Source organism: Amblyraja radiata, chromosome 22 (genome assembly GCF_010909765.2).
Source record: "Amblyraja radiata isolate CabotCenter1 chromosome 22, sAmbRad1.1.pri, whole genome shotgun sequence".
Lineage (NCBI taxonomy): Eukaryota > Metazoa > Chordata > Chondrichthyes > Rajiformes > Rajidae > Amblyraja > Amblyraja radiata.
Window position 1 is genome coordinate 37,444,035 of NC_045977.1, and position 13,753 is coordinate 37,457,787.

Consider the following 13,753-nt stretch of genomic DNA (forward strand, 5'->3'; position numbering starts at 1 on the left):
CCGCCCTTCTCTCCACTACCACAATTTTGGTCACCCAAAATATCACCGATTCACACCCTCCAGAGATGCTACCTGCCCCGCTGAGCTATTCCAACACTTCGTGTTGTTTTTGTAAAGCAGCATCTGCAGTTCCTTGTGTCTACACTGAGCAACCACTCCATTCACATTAAACATAATTGAACTTTCAAAAACTGTTGCCATTTACCTGACTGGGAACCCACTGCTTGTCGTTCACATCTTCAAGAATTAGGTCTGAATTTAACAGCGCAGGAGGGATTTCCTTGGCTAAAACAGACGGGATTTTCTTCACTATTGTTTGAGGATCTTTCTCGCTCCTCAGCACCTGAGTTAGAATGACAAAGAAGTTCAAAAGGTCATAAGTGATAAGAGCAGAATTATGCAATTCAGTCCATCAAGTCTACTTTGCCATTCAAATATGGCTAATCTATCTCCCCCTCTCAACCCCATTCTCCTGCCTTAACCCCATTACCCCCGACACCCACACTAATCAAGAATCTATTTCTATCTCTGCCTGAAAAATATCCATTGACGTGGCCTCCACAGCCTTCTGTGGCAATGAATTGCACAGATTTACCACCCTCTGACTAAAGATATTCCACCTCATCTCCTTTCATTCTGAGGCTGTGACCTCTGGCCCAAGACTGGACCAAATCCGGCTGAAATCAAAACAATAGTCTGTGACAGCAAATGGGGATGTTAACAATCATTAGTCTGCTGAAGAAGAATAGGAAGGGGGGAGGGGGGGGCACCAAGAATGAAGGGGGAACCCGATAACAAAGGGGGGACCCGGTGGGGTGGGGGTGCGGGGGGTGGGGGGGGAGTGTGATACTGCCATGTGCGACGGCAGGCAGTAGATAGGACTGTTCTGTGAACATTTGTAACTCTGTTGGTGGCAACACATGTGCACTGCCTAGGTGAGGTCTTTGACATGATTTAAACCTGGTTAGAAATATAGAAGCATAGAAAATAGGTGGAGTAGGCCATTCGGCCCTTCGAGTCAGCACCACCATTCAATTTGATCATGGCTGATCATCTAAAATCAGTACCCCGTTCCTGATTTCTCCCCACATGCCTTGATTCTGTTAGCCCTATAAGCTATATTGAACTCTATTTTGATTATATTGTGAATTGGCCTCCACTGCTTTCTGTGACAGAGAATTCTACAGATTCACAACTCTCTGGGTGAATTTTTTTTTCCTCAGTCCTAAATGGCCTACCGCTTATTCTTAAACTCTGACCCCTGGTTCTGGACTCCCCCGACATCAGGATTTTTTCCCCTGCATCTAGCCTGTCCAATCGCTTAAGAATTTCATATGTTTCTACTGTAAGATGCCCTCTCATCCTTCTAAATTCCAGTGAATATAAGCCCAGACGATCTATTATGGTTGGGTTGTAGGCAAAACAAAAGCATTGCACTGTACCTAGGTACAAGCGACAATAAAGTATAATTGAATCATTGAGAAGGAAACAAATGATAACAAATCCGTGAGGATACCACATCACTCACCTGCAGAACACAAATCAATCTTATCGGTTGCGGTGCTGCCCCAATGTTCTCCACAAACGTCACTTCAGTGAATAGCTCTTTGAACACCTCTGGATTAATCCGTGCGAACACCCTGGTTGGAATGCCTGACACCAAGCTGCCCAGTCTCAGCAGATTCTGTGTGTTGTTGACCTGATCGTTTAAAAAAAAAAAAAAAAAAAATTGGTACAAAAGGATTCAGAAATCAGAGGTGCAAAGGTGCTGGTGCAGGACTCCCAAAAGGTATGAATGTTGATTTCACAAATTTCAAGTAACCCTCTCTCTCCACCCTTCCTTCACCGTGGTCGTCCTGCTAGTTTCACTGTTCGTATCCCCTTGTTATCAGCTAAACCACAGCCAACAATAGACCTTTGTGGGCTCATTGGCCTTCAATTCCAGCTCTGATATGTTCTGTACTTTTTTTTACATCTCTCGTTTCCCTCTCCCCTGACTCTCAGTCTGAAGGGTCTCGACCCGAAATGTCACCTATTCCTTTTTTTCCCCAGGGATGCTGCCCGACCCGCTGATTTACTATCTTCCCAAAAGGTTAATTTGCAGGTTGAGGCAGTCGTAAGGAAGGCAAATGCAATGTTGCCATTCATTTTGTGGGGACTAGAATATAAATAGCAAGGATGTAACGCTGAGGCATTGGTGAGGTCACATTTAGAATATTGTGAGCAGTTTTGGACATCATATCTGAGGAAGGATGTGCTGGCATTGGAGAGGGTCTGGAGGAGATTTATGAGAATGATCCTGGGGATGATTGGGTTAATGTAGGAGGAGCGTTTGAAGACTCTGGGACAGTACTTGCTGAAATTTAGATGGATAAGTCTATGTGGTATATTGAAACATACCAGTTAATGCAAGGTCCAGATAGAGTGGACGTAGAAAGGCTCTTTCCAGTAATAGGACAGTCTAGAACCGGAGGGCACAGCCTCAGAATAACAGAACATACCTTTAGAATGGAGATAATTAGGATTTTTGTGAACTAAAGGGTGGTGGTGAATCTGTGGAATTCATTGCCACAGACATTTGCGGAGGCCAAGACAGCTGGTATTTTTACAGTGGAGATTGCCAGATTCTTGATTATAACCATATAATAATAACCATATAACAATTACAGCACGGAAACAGGCCATCTCGACCCCTCTAGTCCGTGCCGAACACATAATCTCCCCTAGTCCCATATACCTGCGCTCAGACCATAACCCTCCATTCCTTTCCCATCCATTAGTACGGGTGTCTGGGGTTATGGTGAGAAGGCAGGAGAATGTGAGAGGGAGAGATAGATCAGACATGATTGAATGGGGAGTAGACTTGTTGGGCCGAATGGCCTAATTCTACTAGAATTTGTCTTAATATTGAAGCCATATTTCAGTGGATAGTGAGAGATGGGAAGATTATCTGCATCTGATTTTCTTATTACAGCAAAGCTAAAAAGCAACCAGCACAAATATATCTTCGGTGTAAGCCAGTATCTGCTGTTCCTTCCTACATGGTACAAATATACAATTGGTTTATTATCATTTCATTCACTGTATATTCAAAGTAATCTCTTTCATTTGTAGATTTTTCAGCTGTTACCTGGAAGTCCTGTTTGAGTAACTTGTCCACGATGATTTTAGCCTGGCCCATATTCCAGCCTTTAACTTTACTCAGGCTTGGCAGAGCTTCCTGGAGATTGTTCCCTTCAATGCTTCTAATCTGTGAGAATGACAGTCCAACTGCTGTTTGTCCAAAACTACTCAGAGTGCTGACTGTGAAGTTGTCAAACTTGCTCACGAGAAATATTGAGAGCTGCAAGAAACAGAAGTAACGTTAAAACTTGAAGACGCAAGGAACTTCAGTCTAGTTTTAGTGTAGTTTAGTTTATTTGGTTTAAAGATACAGCGCAGAAACAGGCCCTTGGGCCCACCAGGTCCGCACTGACCAGCGATCACCCAGTACACTATCACACAGTAGGGACAATTTACAATCTTTATCAATGCTGATTAACTGCCAAACGTGTATGTGTTGGAGGAAACCGGAACAACCAGGAAAACCCATGTGGTCACGGGGTGAACGTTCAAAATCCGTACAGACGGCACCCGTAGTCATGATTGAACCTGGGTTTCTGGCGCTGTAAAGCAGCAACTCTACCGCTGTAGATCTGGACATTCCTGTCATGTGTATCAAGGTGCAGTGAAAAGCTTTTGTTTGAGTGCTATCCGGTCAAAGAAAAGGCTATACATGAATAAAATCAAGCCTTCCACAGTGCACAGATAAAGGATAAAGGGTTGAGACAAATACAAAGTGCAGGACTGCTCATCCTGTCAGGCAGAATCTCTAGAGGGAATGAACAGACAGTGTTTTAAATCAGGACCCTTCAGACTCACATTCTGAAAACTTTATCAAATTACTATTTAAAAGAAATGGTGATATTTATTTTGTATCTGAATGTTCCCATTGCTTTTGGTGTCAATAGGGGTGGTGGGAGAGAGAGGACTTCTGTTTTAAGGATAAGGGCACATGAAATGTAATGTGAATGTGTGTCACTTTAGGGATGAATTGCTCTACATTCCTGAAAATAAAAACTGCTCAAGATGCGCAAAACAATGTTGTACATCTTGGCTGGCAGATAAATTAAGAATTTGGAAGCAGTGAAGAAATTGCTTTCAGATCCCAAGAGCTTCATAAACATCTAATAGAGAAACGGTGAAAATCTAGAAGCTGATAAGCTCATTAAATTGGGAGCCATTCTGAGTACTAAGTATTCTCCCCCTACCCCCACTCACCGCTCCCCTCCCCATCCCTTCCCCCCCTCTCCTTCCCATCCCCAATCTCTCCCCATCACCTCCCTCTCTCCATCTCCCCTCTCCATCTCCCCTCTCCTTCGCCCTCTACCTGTATACTCCACCTCCTACCCCCCCTCTCTCACCTCCCCCCCCCCCCCCCGTGTGTGTGGGGGGTGGTTAGTATGCGTGTGAAGCCGCAGCAAACCCCCCCCCCCCCTCTGCAAACGCATGTTGGGGAAACAGACCCAACGGGTCTGCACTTGGTCTAGTATAATTTTAAAAATTAAACTCCACAATTTTCACGCAGCTCGTAGTCACTGCTTCACGCGCCAGAGACTCGGGCACAATCCGGGCACAATCTGTCTATTGGAGTTTGCATGTTCTCCCTGTGACTTCATGGGTTTCCTCCAAGTGCTCCGGTTTCCTCCATCATCCCAAAGATGTGCGGGCTTGTAGGTTAATTGTCCCTCTGCAAACTGCCCATAGAGTGTTGGGAGTGGATGAGAAAGTGGGGATAACATAGAACTAATGTGAAAGGGTGATCAATGGTTAGTGTGGACTCTGTAGGCCGAAGGGCCTATTTTCATGCTATATATCTAAACTAAAAGCTAAATCGGTGCATCTATCTCAGTACCACGCGAGACGTTTACAGATGCTGATCTTTTTACCTTCCGTTGTTCCTCTGCCAGAATCGTTGTATCAGCAGTTCTGTTGGGTGAAGTGCTCAGCCCACAAACATCATTCACTCTTCCGATTAAGGCCAGAGTTTGCTCCACGTTCAAGGATGTGAGTACATCAGTACCGTAAATGAAACAAACCAAGGAGCTTGGCAAACTGCAAAAAGAAGACAGTTGTATGATTAGTTTGTGTGGCTTTAATGGTGCCTTGCATTCATTTTCAATCTACCACCAATATACAACAAATGTAATTGAAACATGGAAGGCCGACATGCCTATATCTTAAGAAGTTAGATGATACAGGTGTAAAGCATATTAATTATTATAAGAACAATCCATTGGCACACTTTATACTCTTATACACATGAAGAGTTAAACATGTACTTCATGCCTTCTTTAATAAAAGTGGACAAACTATTCCCTTTATCATGATTCTGTACACTGTGGACGGCTTGATTGTAATCATGGATTGTCTTTCCGCTGACTGGTTAGCCCGTAACAAAAGCTTTTCACTGCACCTCGTTACACGTGACAATCAACTAAACTCAACTCAATTCAACACAGCTCCTGAGAAATAATGTTCCCAGATTCTGATCCTCGTAACCTCACTTTTTCTTCAACTCCAACACTCTTGCTATTAAGGCCTTCCGAGACATTCACTGCTCATGTCAGCAAGATCCCTTTGTTCTTCAGGTCATCTTTATCTGTTTAGATTCCACATTGAAGTACATAATCTCACACTTTCCAGCATTAAACTGCATTGGCATCAAACAGCAACTCTTCTGCATCCAGTTGCAGATTCCACATACCAATATGAGAATTCTCCCCTTAATACCCACTGACTTCAGTTTTGCCAGAACTCCCTGATGCCTCTCTCATTCAAAGCCAGAGACTTCCCTCTCACCTTCTTCACTTCTTTTGTTGGGCCAAATGCATTCAGGTGGAACTCATGTAGATGAGGCATGTGAGTTGGCATGGGAAAGTTGGGACAAAGGGCCTGTTTCCATGCTGTATGACTATGAGATGCGGAGCTAAACGTTGGTCCCAAAATGCAGTTTGGACCACATGGGGTCGGATCATAAGGAGATAGGAGTAGAATTAGGCCGTTCGGCCGATCAAGCCTATTCTGCCATTCAATCATGGCTGATCTATCTCTCCCTCCTAACCCCATTCTCCCCATAACCTATGACACCTGGACTAATCAAGAATCTATTTATCTCATGTATGTGCAGCCAGGCACCTTGATGATACCCAAACCTAGCAAGTTACTCGCAGGGAAATGTCACAAGAGGACAGTATCATCTCCCTCATTGAGACCCTCAGACCATCTTTAGTCGAACTTTACTGCACTTTAACTTGCACTAAACATTATTCCCTTTATCCTGTATGTGTACACTGTGAACGGCTTGATGTATAGTCTTTCCGCTGACTGGATAGCACGCGACAAAAGAGATTTTCCGTGTACCTTGGTGCTCGTGACAATAAACTAAACTAAACAGTAACCATTGATGGCAAAGCCATAAAATAAAATTAAAATTAAAAAATGGTGTACCTTTCCACGTAAATAAAATAACTAAATCAACTCTTCTCAGACAGCATTTTAGCATCCTTGCCAATGTTAGTTTTAAACTAATATGTTCAAACTATTCCTTTTTACCATGAGAAATATTTCACCCATCATACCTTGAAGCGTTAAAAACGGAATTATTCTTCGCCAGCAAGTTAATGAAGAACTTTGACACTTCAGTGGACAATGTCAGACTTTCTAAGAGAGCCTGGTTTTCAAGGTTGGCTGTAAACTCTTGAATCTAAGTGGAGTTTGAGAGAAGTTATTCAGTCAATCATGAAAACTGTTTATTTCTTCCAACAACAAAAAAACATGTTCCCTTGTATTTCTCAGCAGAGCTATGATTTATTCAAAACATGAAACCAGCGAACACCCCCCCCCCTCCTCCCCCCAATTTTTGATGGTCTAACATCTGACAGAAAAGAATAACTGGTTTTATTATGCAGCTTATGTTGATATTAGCATCACAAGAAGCAAGGCGAGGTCAGAGTCAAGAGATGTCACAGAGCTGGAAACAGACAGTGGCTTGTGGTTGGAAGCTCATCTCAGAGTTAAAATCAACGACAAATTGTTTGGTCAGCACCCCACCGTTGTCAGGATTAGTAAAGGTGGCCGGAGAATAGTTTGGAGTGAGATCCAAAGTCTCAATCTTTGCAATCATTAATTGTAAGAAATGTTCTCCTCATCCAATATTGGAAAAGCAGAAAGACAAGTTAGAGATAGTCTCTAAAGAGGGGATGGTTTAAACCAAAGATAGATACAACATGTTGGGAGTAACTAGCGGGACAGGCAGCATCTCCGGAGAAGGAAGAGGCGACGTTTTGGGTCGAGACCCTTCTTTAGATGGGGCCTGTTGGTCAGCATGGGCAAGGTGGGCCGAAGGATTTGTTTCTATGCTGTATGACTCTGACTCTATGAGATGTGGAACTCATTGGTCCTGGTGTATAGGTGTGACACAATTCGTTTATTTAAATTAGTCTAAAATTAAAACAAAATTATTATCTTATGCATGCATATCATGAAATGCAACTTTTAAACTCTCACTTCAGTGTTTATAATGCATTGGCCAACAAGACAAGTACTGTAAAGCCTGCAGTGGTGGATTCAATCCATGTGCAATGCTTAATTGAAACACTGGGCCTGCAAAATCTAATGGGCAGCGGGTAGAGCTGCTGCCTCACAGCGCCGGAGACCCAGGTTCGATCCTGACTACGGATGCTTGTCTGAACAGAGTTTGTACGTTCCCCCCGTGACCTACGTGGGTTTCCCTGGGACCTCCGGGTTCCTCCCACACTCCAAAAAAGTACAGGTTTGTAGGTTAATTGGCTTAGTAAAATTGTAAATTGTCCCTTGTGTGTGTAGGATGGTGTTAGTGTGCGGGGATCGCTGGTCGGCGCGGACTTGGTGGGCCGAAGGGCCTGTTTCCACGCTGTAGCTCTGAACTTAACTAAGTGCATTAAGTGCTTACTATGACCTATGCACAGGAAAGTGGAACTGAGTAGCAGGGAGAAGTGAGTGGGGAGCAGCTGCAGTTTTTAAAGGAAAAATCAATCTCCTGAAGGTTTGTCAGGACATTTTTTAGATCTGAACCTATTGGAGTGAAACGTGCAGAACTTTGGAGCAGTAGTAATTTGGGAGTTTTCTTTAAATAATAGAGGGGCAATTTGTCAACGTTCCTTGACATTAGGCTCAAGGACTGTAGATTAGGAAGGCAAGGACAAATTGGGCCTTAACTATGTGTAAGAAAGAACTATAGATGATGGTTTAAATCAAAGGTAGACACAAAATGCTGGAGTAACTCAGCGGGTTAGGCAGCATCTCTAGAGGGAATGAATGGGCGACTGAAGAAGGGTCTGAGTTACTCCAGCATTTTATGTCTACCTTGAGCCTTAATTATCCTACCAGCATGCAAAAGAGTAAATATGTTGATAGCTTTTAATGATTAATTCTGAAAAAAATACATGTGAACACCTCAGAGTATGTAACCAAACCACTGGGGTAGGAGCATTAAACTAGTTAATGCCTTCAATGGCAAGTTAGTGATAAATTCTCAGATGGTCAACAAAATGCATACCTGTGCTTCATTATCAAAGAAGGACTGAAGATCAACAAGAGACATTTGATTCATAAATAGTCCCAGGTAGTTAACAAACCATGCAGTGGAGTTCAGGGCTGTATCATTTGCAACATAGCATTTTGGTTTGGAACCTGTCACATGGTGTAAACAATATTGGAATTAGTAATGGATAGATACATGATGGCGAGTTGAAAGCCAGTTACAAAGCTTTATGATTATTTAACTGCAATCTACTCATAAAATATAAAACTTTTTTTGAGAGCTTAAGCAATATTTTCTATTACACCAGCAGCTGGCACTTATGAAACCAGTATGCAACTCCAACCCAAAGGGGCCACCCTTGTGGCCAAGTAACAAGTCGAATAACTTTGAACTTGACGGGTACAAGATGGCGGTGTTAACATGGCGACTCTTGTGTTATGCCTCAGTGTAGTCAGGTATTCTTACATTCTTGTAAGATTTTGTATGCAAAAAAGGAATTTCACTGTACCCGACAATAATGTGCTGTTGAAATGTCCCAATGCATCTCACATACATTACACTGCTCTCATCACACAAACAGAATATTTTGAAATGAGAGACACTTATTACCTTTTTGTAGATAAACTCTGATGCCATTGTAGATTTCTTTCCGTCTAATTGTGCAGAGGTCAGCATAGCGGCCAACGAATGCTTGAACACTAAATGTGAAATATATGTACACGTTAATGTTTAATCGTAGTTTAGTTCTGAGATACAGCATGGAAACAGGCCCTTCGGCCCATCGAGTCCCTGCTAACCATCGATCACCCGTTCGCATGAGTTCTAGTTTATCCCACTTTCTCATCCACCCTACACACCAGGGACAATATACAGAGCCCAATTAACCCACAAGTCTTTGGGATGGGGGAGGAAACCAGAGCATCCAGATATAATTTTTTTTTAGTTTTGCTTAATTTTCCAGCATTTTCTATTTTTGCTTAACATCAATTGTGAGTTTATTATGAAATGCAAGTAGTTCAGAAAGTGGTTTATCTGATCTGATTGGATAGAATACAAAACAAAGCTTTTCGCTGTATCTCGGTACACGTGACAATAATAAACCTAAAATCCGACCTCTTGTGTTTTAATCGGTATTCCCATTGAAATTTGGTTTGAAAACAGTGGTGGAAATGGACATAACTTTAGAAAGGAGATGAGGAGGAATTTGTTTAGTCAGAGGGTGGTGAATCTGTGGAATTCATTGCCACAGGCGGCTGTGGAGGCCAATTCACTGGATGTTTTCAAGAGTTAGATTTAGCTCTTAGAGCTAAAGGAATCGAGGGATATGGGGAAAAGGCAGGAACGGGGTACTGATTTTAGATGATCAGCCATGATCATATTGAATGGCGGTGCTGGCTCGAATGGCCAAATGGCCTACTCCTGCACCTATTTTTCTATGCTGCTGCACCCGCTGAGTTTCTCCAGCATTTTTGTGTACCTCCTATTTTTCTATGTTTCTATATTACGGGCAGAAGGCAGGGGAATGGGATCGAGTGAGAATGGTAGATCAGCTATGACTGAATGACAGACTGGACGATGAGACAAAAGTCCTAGTTCTGTTCCTGTGACTTTAAAAATCCTCCCTCCACCAATCAAAGTTGTCTTCAAATAGCATTACTGAACTCTTGAAGCATGATGAATTCTAAGCAATCAACAGTCTACACTGGACATTGGTGAAGTTTGTTAGAAATGGATGCGAGTCTACTTACATTTTCCTGTAGGGAAGGCACTCGATTCCCAGGGTGATGTTGGAAACGAGGAGTTCGGTGGTGATGAACGGTAGGTACGGCTGCAGCCTGACATTAAGCCACTTCGCCACCTCTGTGTCATTGTTTTCAGGCAGGACAACTGTCGCAAAATACGTCCAAAAAACCTGTATGAGCGCAGCTCGATTCTCACCCGTCAGCGGACTCTGTAAACCACAGTGGGAAACGGACATATTTTATTTCAAAGAAAAGCAACAGAACACTTTATTGGGTTAATATTAATCCATTTTTAAAAGTTTAAAAATTCCATATCATAATCTTACAAAATAGGTATTTAAATACAAAAGGAAGGAACTGCAGATATATTAGGAAGGAACTGCAGGCATGTATGCATATACTCACTGAACTTTTTTCTGAATTATTATATTATTTACATTGTTTACATATACTGTTGTATATTCTGTTTGCATATTCTGCCAGTAAGAATTTCATTGTTCTGTCTGGGACATATGACAATAAAACACTCTTGACTCTTGGTTTATACCAATGATAGATGCAGAGTGCTGGAATAACTCAGCGGGACAGGCAGCATCTATTGAGAAAGAGGATAAGTGATATCCAATCCTGGTCCTGAACCGAAACATAGTTATCAATTTTCTCCAGAGATGCTCCCTGGCCCATTGAGTTCTCCAGCATTTGTGTCATAGTCATAGAGTGATACAGTGTGGAAACAGGCCCTTCGGCCCAACTTGCTCACACCGATCAACATGGTCCAGCTACACTAATCCCACCTGTCTGCATTTGACCCATATCCCTCCAAACCTGTCCTGTTCATGTACCTGTCCAATTATTTCTTAAATGTTAGGATATTCCCTGCCTCAACTACCTCCTCTGGCAGCTTGTTCCATACAACCAACCAACCTTTCTGTGAAAAATTACCCCTCAGATTCCTATTAAATCTTTTCCCTTTCACCTTAAACCTACAGTACGTCCTCTGGTCCTTGATTCACCTACTGGGCAAGAGACTCTGTGCATCTACCCGATCTATTCCTCTCATGATTTTATACACCTCTATAAGATCACCCCTCATCCTGTGCTGTACTGTTCCAAGTTGTAAATCACTATCAGCAATTTATCCCAACACATTCATGATTGGAAACATGAAAATAATATTTCAAACTTACGTCTCGGGTCTTTATGTTGAAATTATCGACGAATGTATCCACATTCTGTCTGGATAGATAACGGGATAACACTGTGATCAAAATCTTGTCGTCATCAATGAATTCAGGCCTGCTCAACAGATCAGCAAAATCAATGGGATCGATGGTTCTCAACACCTGTAAAACACGAAGAAGAAACACAGATCTTTAGATCAATGGTTTCAATCACTAAAGCATGACTGTACGCTGTTGAATGTTCAAATAAATCTGTATTAAGCAACGACCAAGAAAGCAAACCAACGTCTCTACTTCCTTAGAAGGCTTAGGAAGTTTGGCACATCCCCAACAAACCTCACCAACGTCTACAGATGCACCGTAGAAAGCATTTGATCAGGATACATCACAGCATGGTTTGGGAACAGCTCCATTCAAGACTGCAAGAAATTGCAGAGAATTGTAGATGCAGCCCGGTCCATCACGCAAATTAACCTCCCTTCCATCGGCTCCATTTGCACTTCAAGCTGCCTCGGCAAGGCCAGCAGCATAATCCAGGACCAGTCTCACCCCAATCACTCCATCTTCTTCCCTCTCCCATCATGCAAGAGGCACAGAGGTTTGAAAACGCACTCCTCCAGATTCAGGGAGTTTCTTCCCAGCTGTTACTAGGCAATTGAACTCATCAGGTCCTGACCTCCCATCTACCTCATTGGAGACCTTTGAGCTATTTTTAATTGGTCATTACTGGACTTTATCTTGCACTAAATGTTAGACCCTTTATCCTGTATCTGTACACTGTGGATGGCCTGATTTTAATAATGTATATACTGTTCTCTGATTTGATAGCACGCAACAAAAAACGTTTTGCTGTTTCTCGGTACACGTGACAATAATAAACTAAGCTAGAAACTAATAAAACATCAGCTGTATTTCTGCTTATGGTGATACACTCTTGGAAAATAATTTAAACTATTTTTGCATGCAGGCCTTGCCCTTTAAGCTTTTGTTTCTTTGTTTATTAATCACCATTTGGTCGATGAAGTGATTCTGGGACAAAGGAAATGCTGTGGCTGTTAAACACGTTGGGGATATTTTCAGCTTTGGTTAATTCGTTTGGTGGTAGATAAAGTAACTGCTCAGACTGCCAGAACGTTTTGGCAAGACATACAAATTATGTTGTAACGATAGAGTCATACAGTGCAGAAACACATCCATCCTTTAATAGACACAAAAAGCTGGAGTAACTCAGCGGGTCAAGCAGCATGCCTGGAGAGAAGGAATAGGTGCTGACGTTTCGGGTCGAGACCCTTCTTTAGACTGAGAGTCAGGGGAAATGGAAATGAGAGATATAGACGGTGATATAGAGCTTGATATTGTCAAGCTTGAAAGGGTTCAGAAAAGATTTACAAGGATGTTGCCAGGACTAGAGGGTGTGAGCTATCGGGAGAGCTTGAGTAGGCTGGGTCTCTATTCCATGGAGCACAGGAGGATGAAGGGATATCTTATAGAGGTGTACAAAATCTTGAGTGGAATAGATCAGGTAGATGCACAGTAGAGTATTTTGCCCAGAGAAGGGGAATCGACGGCCAGAGGACAGGTTCAAGGTGAAGGGGAAAAGATTTAATAGGAATCCGAGGTGTAACTTTTTCCACACAGAGGGTGGTGGGTCTATGGAACGAGCTGCCAGAGGAGGTAGTTGAGGCTGGGACCATCCCATCGTTTAAGAAACAGTTAGACAGGTATATGGATAGGACAGGTTTGGAGGGATATGGACCAAGCGCAGGTAAGTGGGACTAGTGTAGCTGTGACATTGTTGGCCGGTGTGGGCGAGTTGGGCCAAAGGGCCTATTTCCACACTGTATCACTCTATGACTGTATATGAATGAAAGATATGTAAAAGGTAACAATGATGAAAGAAAGGTGGAGCCCACAATGGTCCATTGTTGGCTGTGGGCTAGGTGATAACAAGTTATACAGACAGTGAAACTCAAGAAACTCCAGACATCGTCCATCCTTTCGACAGATACAAAATGTTGGAGTAACTCAGCGGAGAAAAGGAATAGGTGACGTTTCGGATCAAGACCCTTTATCTGTGTGCACTGTGGATGGCTTGATTGTATTCATGTACAAATCAAGCCATCCACAGTATTCATGAATACTATATCCGCACTATACCTCGGCACATGTGACAATAATAAACTAAGCTATGTGGTCTATATCCTATT

At 42.6% G+C, this 13,753-nt stretch overlaps 1 protein-coding gene across 2 annotated transcripts in view; it reads right to left on the reverse strand.

Annotated features, from left to right (window-relative positions):
* LOC116985943 overlaps positions 1 to 13,753 on the reverse strand; it is a 261,983-nt gene that overhangs the window by 221,613 nt on the left and 26,617 nt on the right. For both annotated transcript variants that reach the window (XM_033041073.1, XM_033041072.1), the window contains exons 18-26: positions 11,553 to 11,708; positions 10,372 to 10,574; positions 9,233 to 9,321; positions 8,639 to 8,772; positions 6,681 to 6,805; positions 4,989 to 5,154; positions 3,131 to 3,343; positions 1,529 to 1,699; positions 206 to 343 (exon numbers count right to left, since the gene is read on the reverse strand). In XM_033041073.1, the coding sequence (XP_032896964.1) occupies positions 206 to 343; positions 1,529 to 1,699; positions 3,131 to 3,343; positions 4,989 to 5,154; positions 6,681 to 6,805; positions 8,639 to 8,772; positions 9,233 to 9,321; positions 10,372 to 10,574; positions 11,553 to 11,708 (1,395 nt within the window). The remainder of the gene's footprint in view (positions 1 to 205; positions 344 to 1,528; positions 1,700 to 3,130; positions 3,344 to 4,988; positions 5,155 to 6,680; positions 6,806 to 8,638; positions 8,773 to 9,232; positions 9,322 to 10,371; positions 10,575 to 11,552; positions 11,709 to 13,753) is intronic.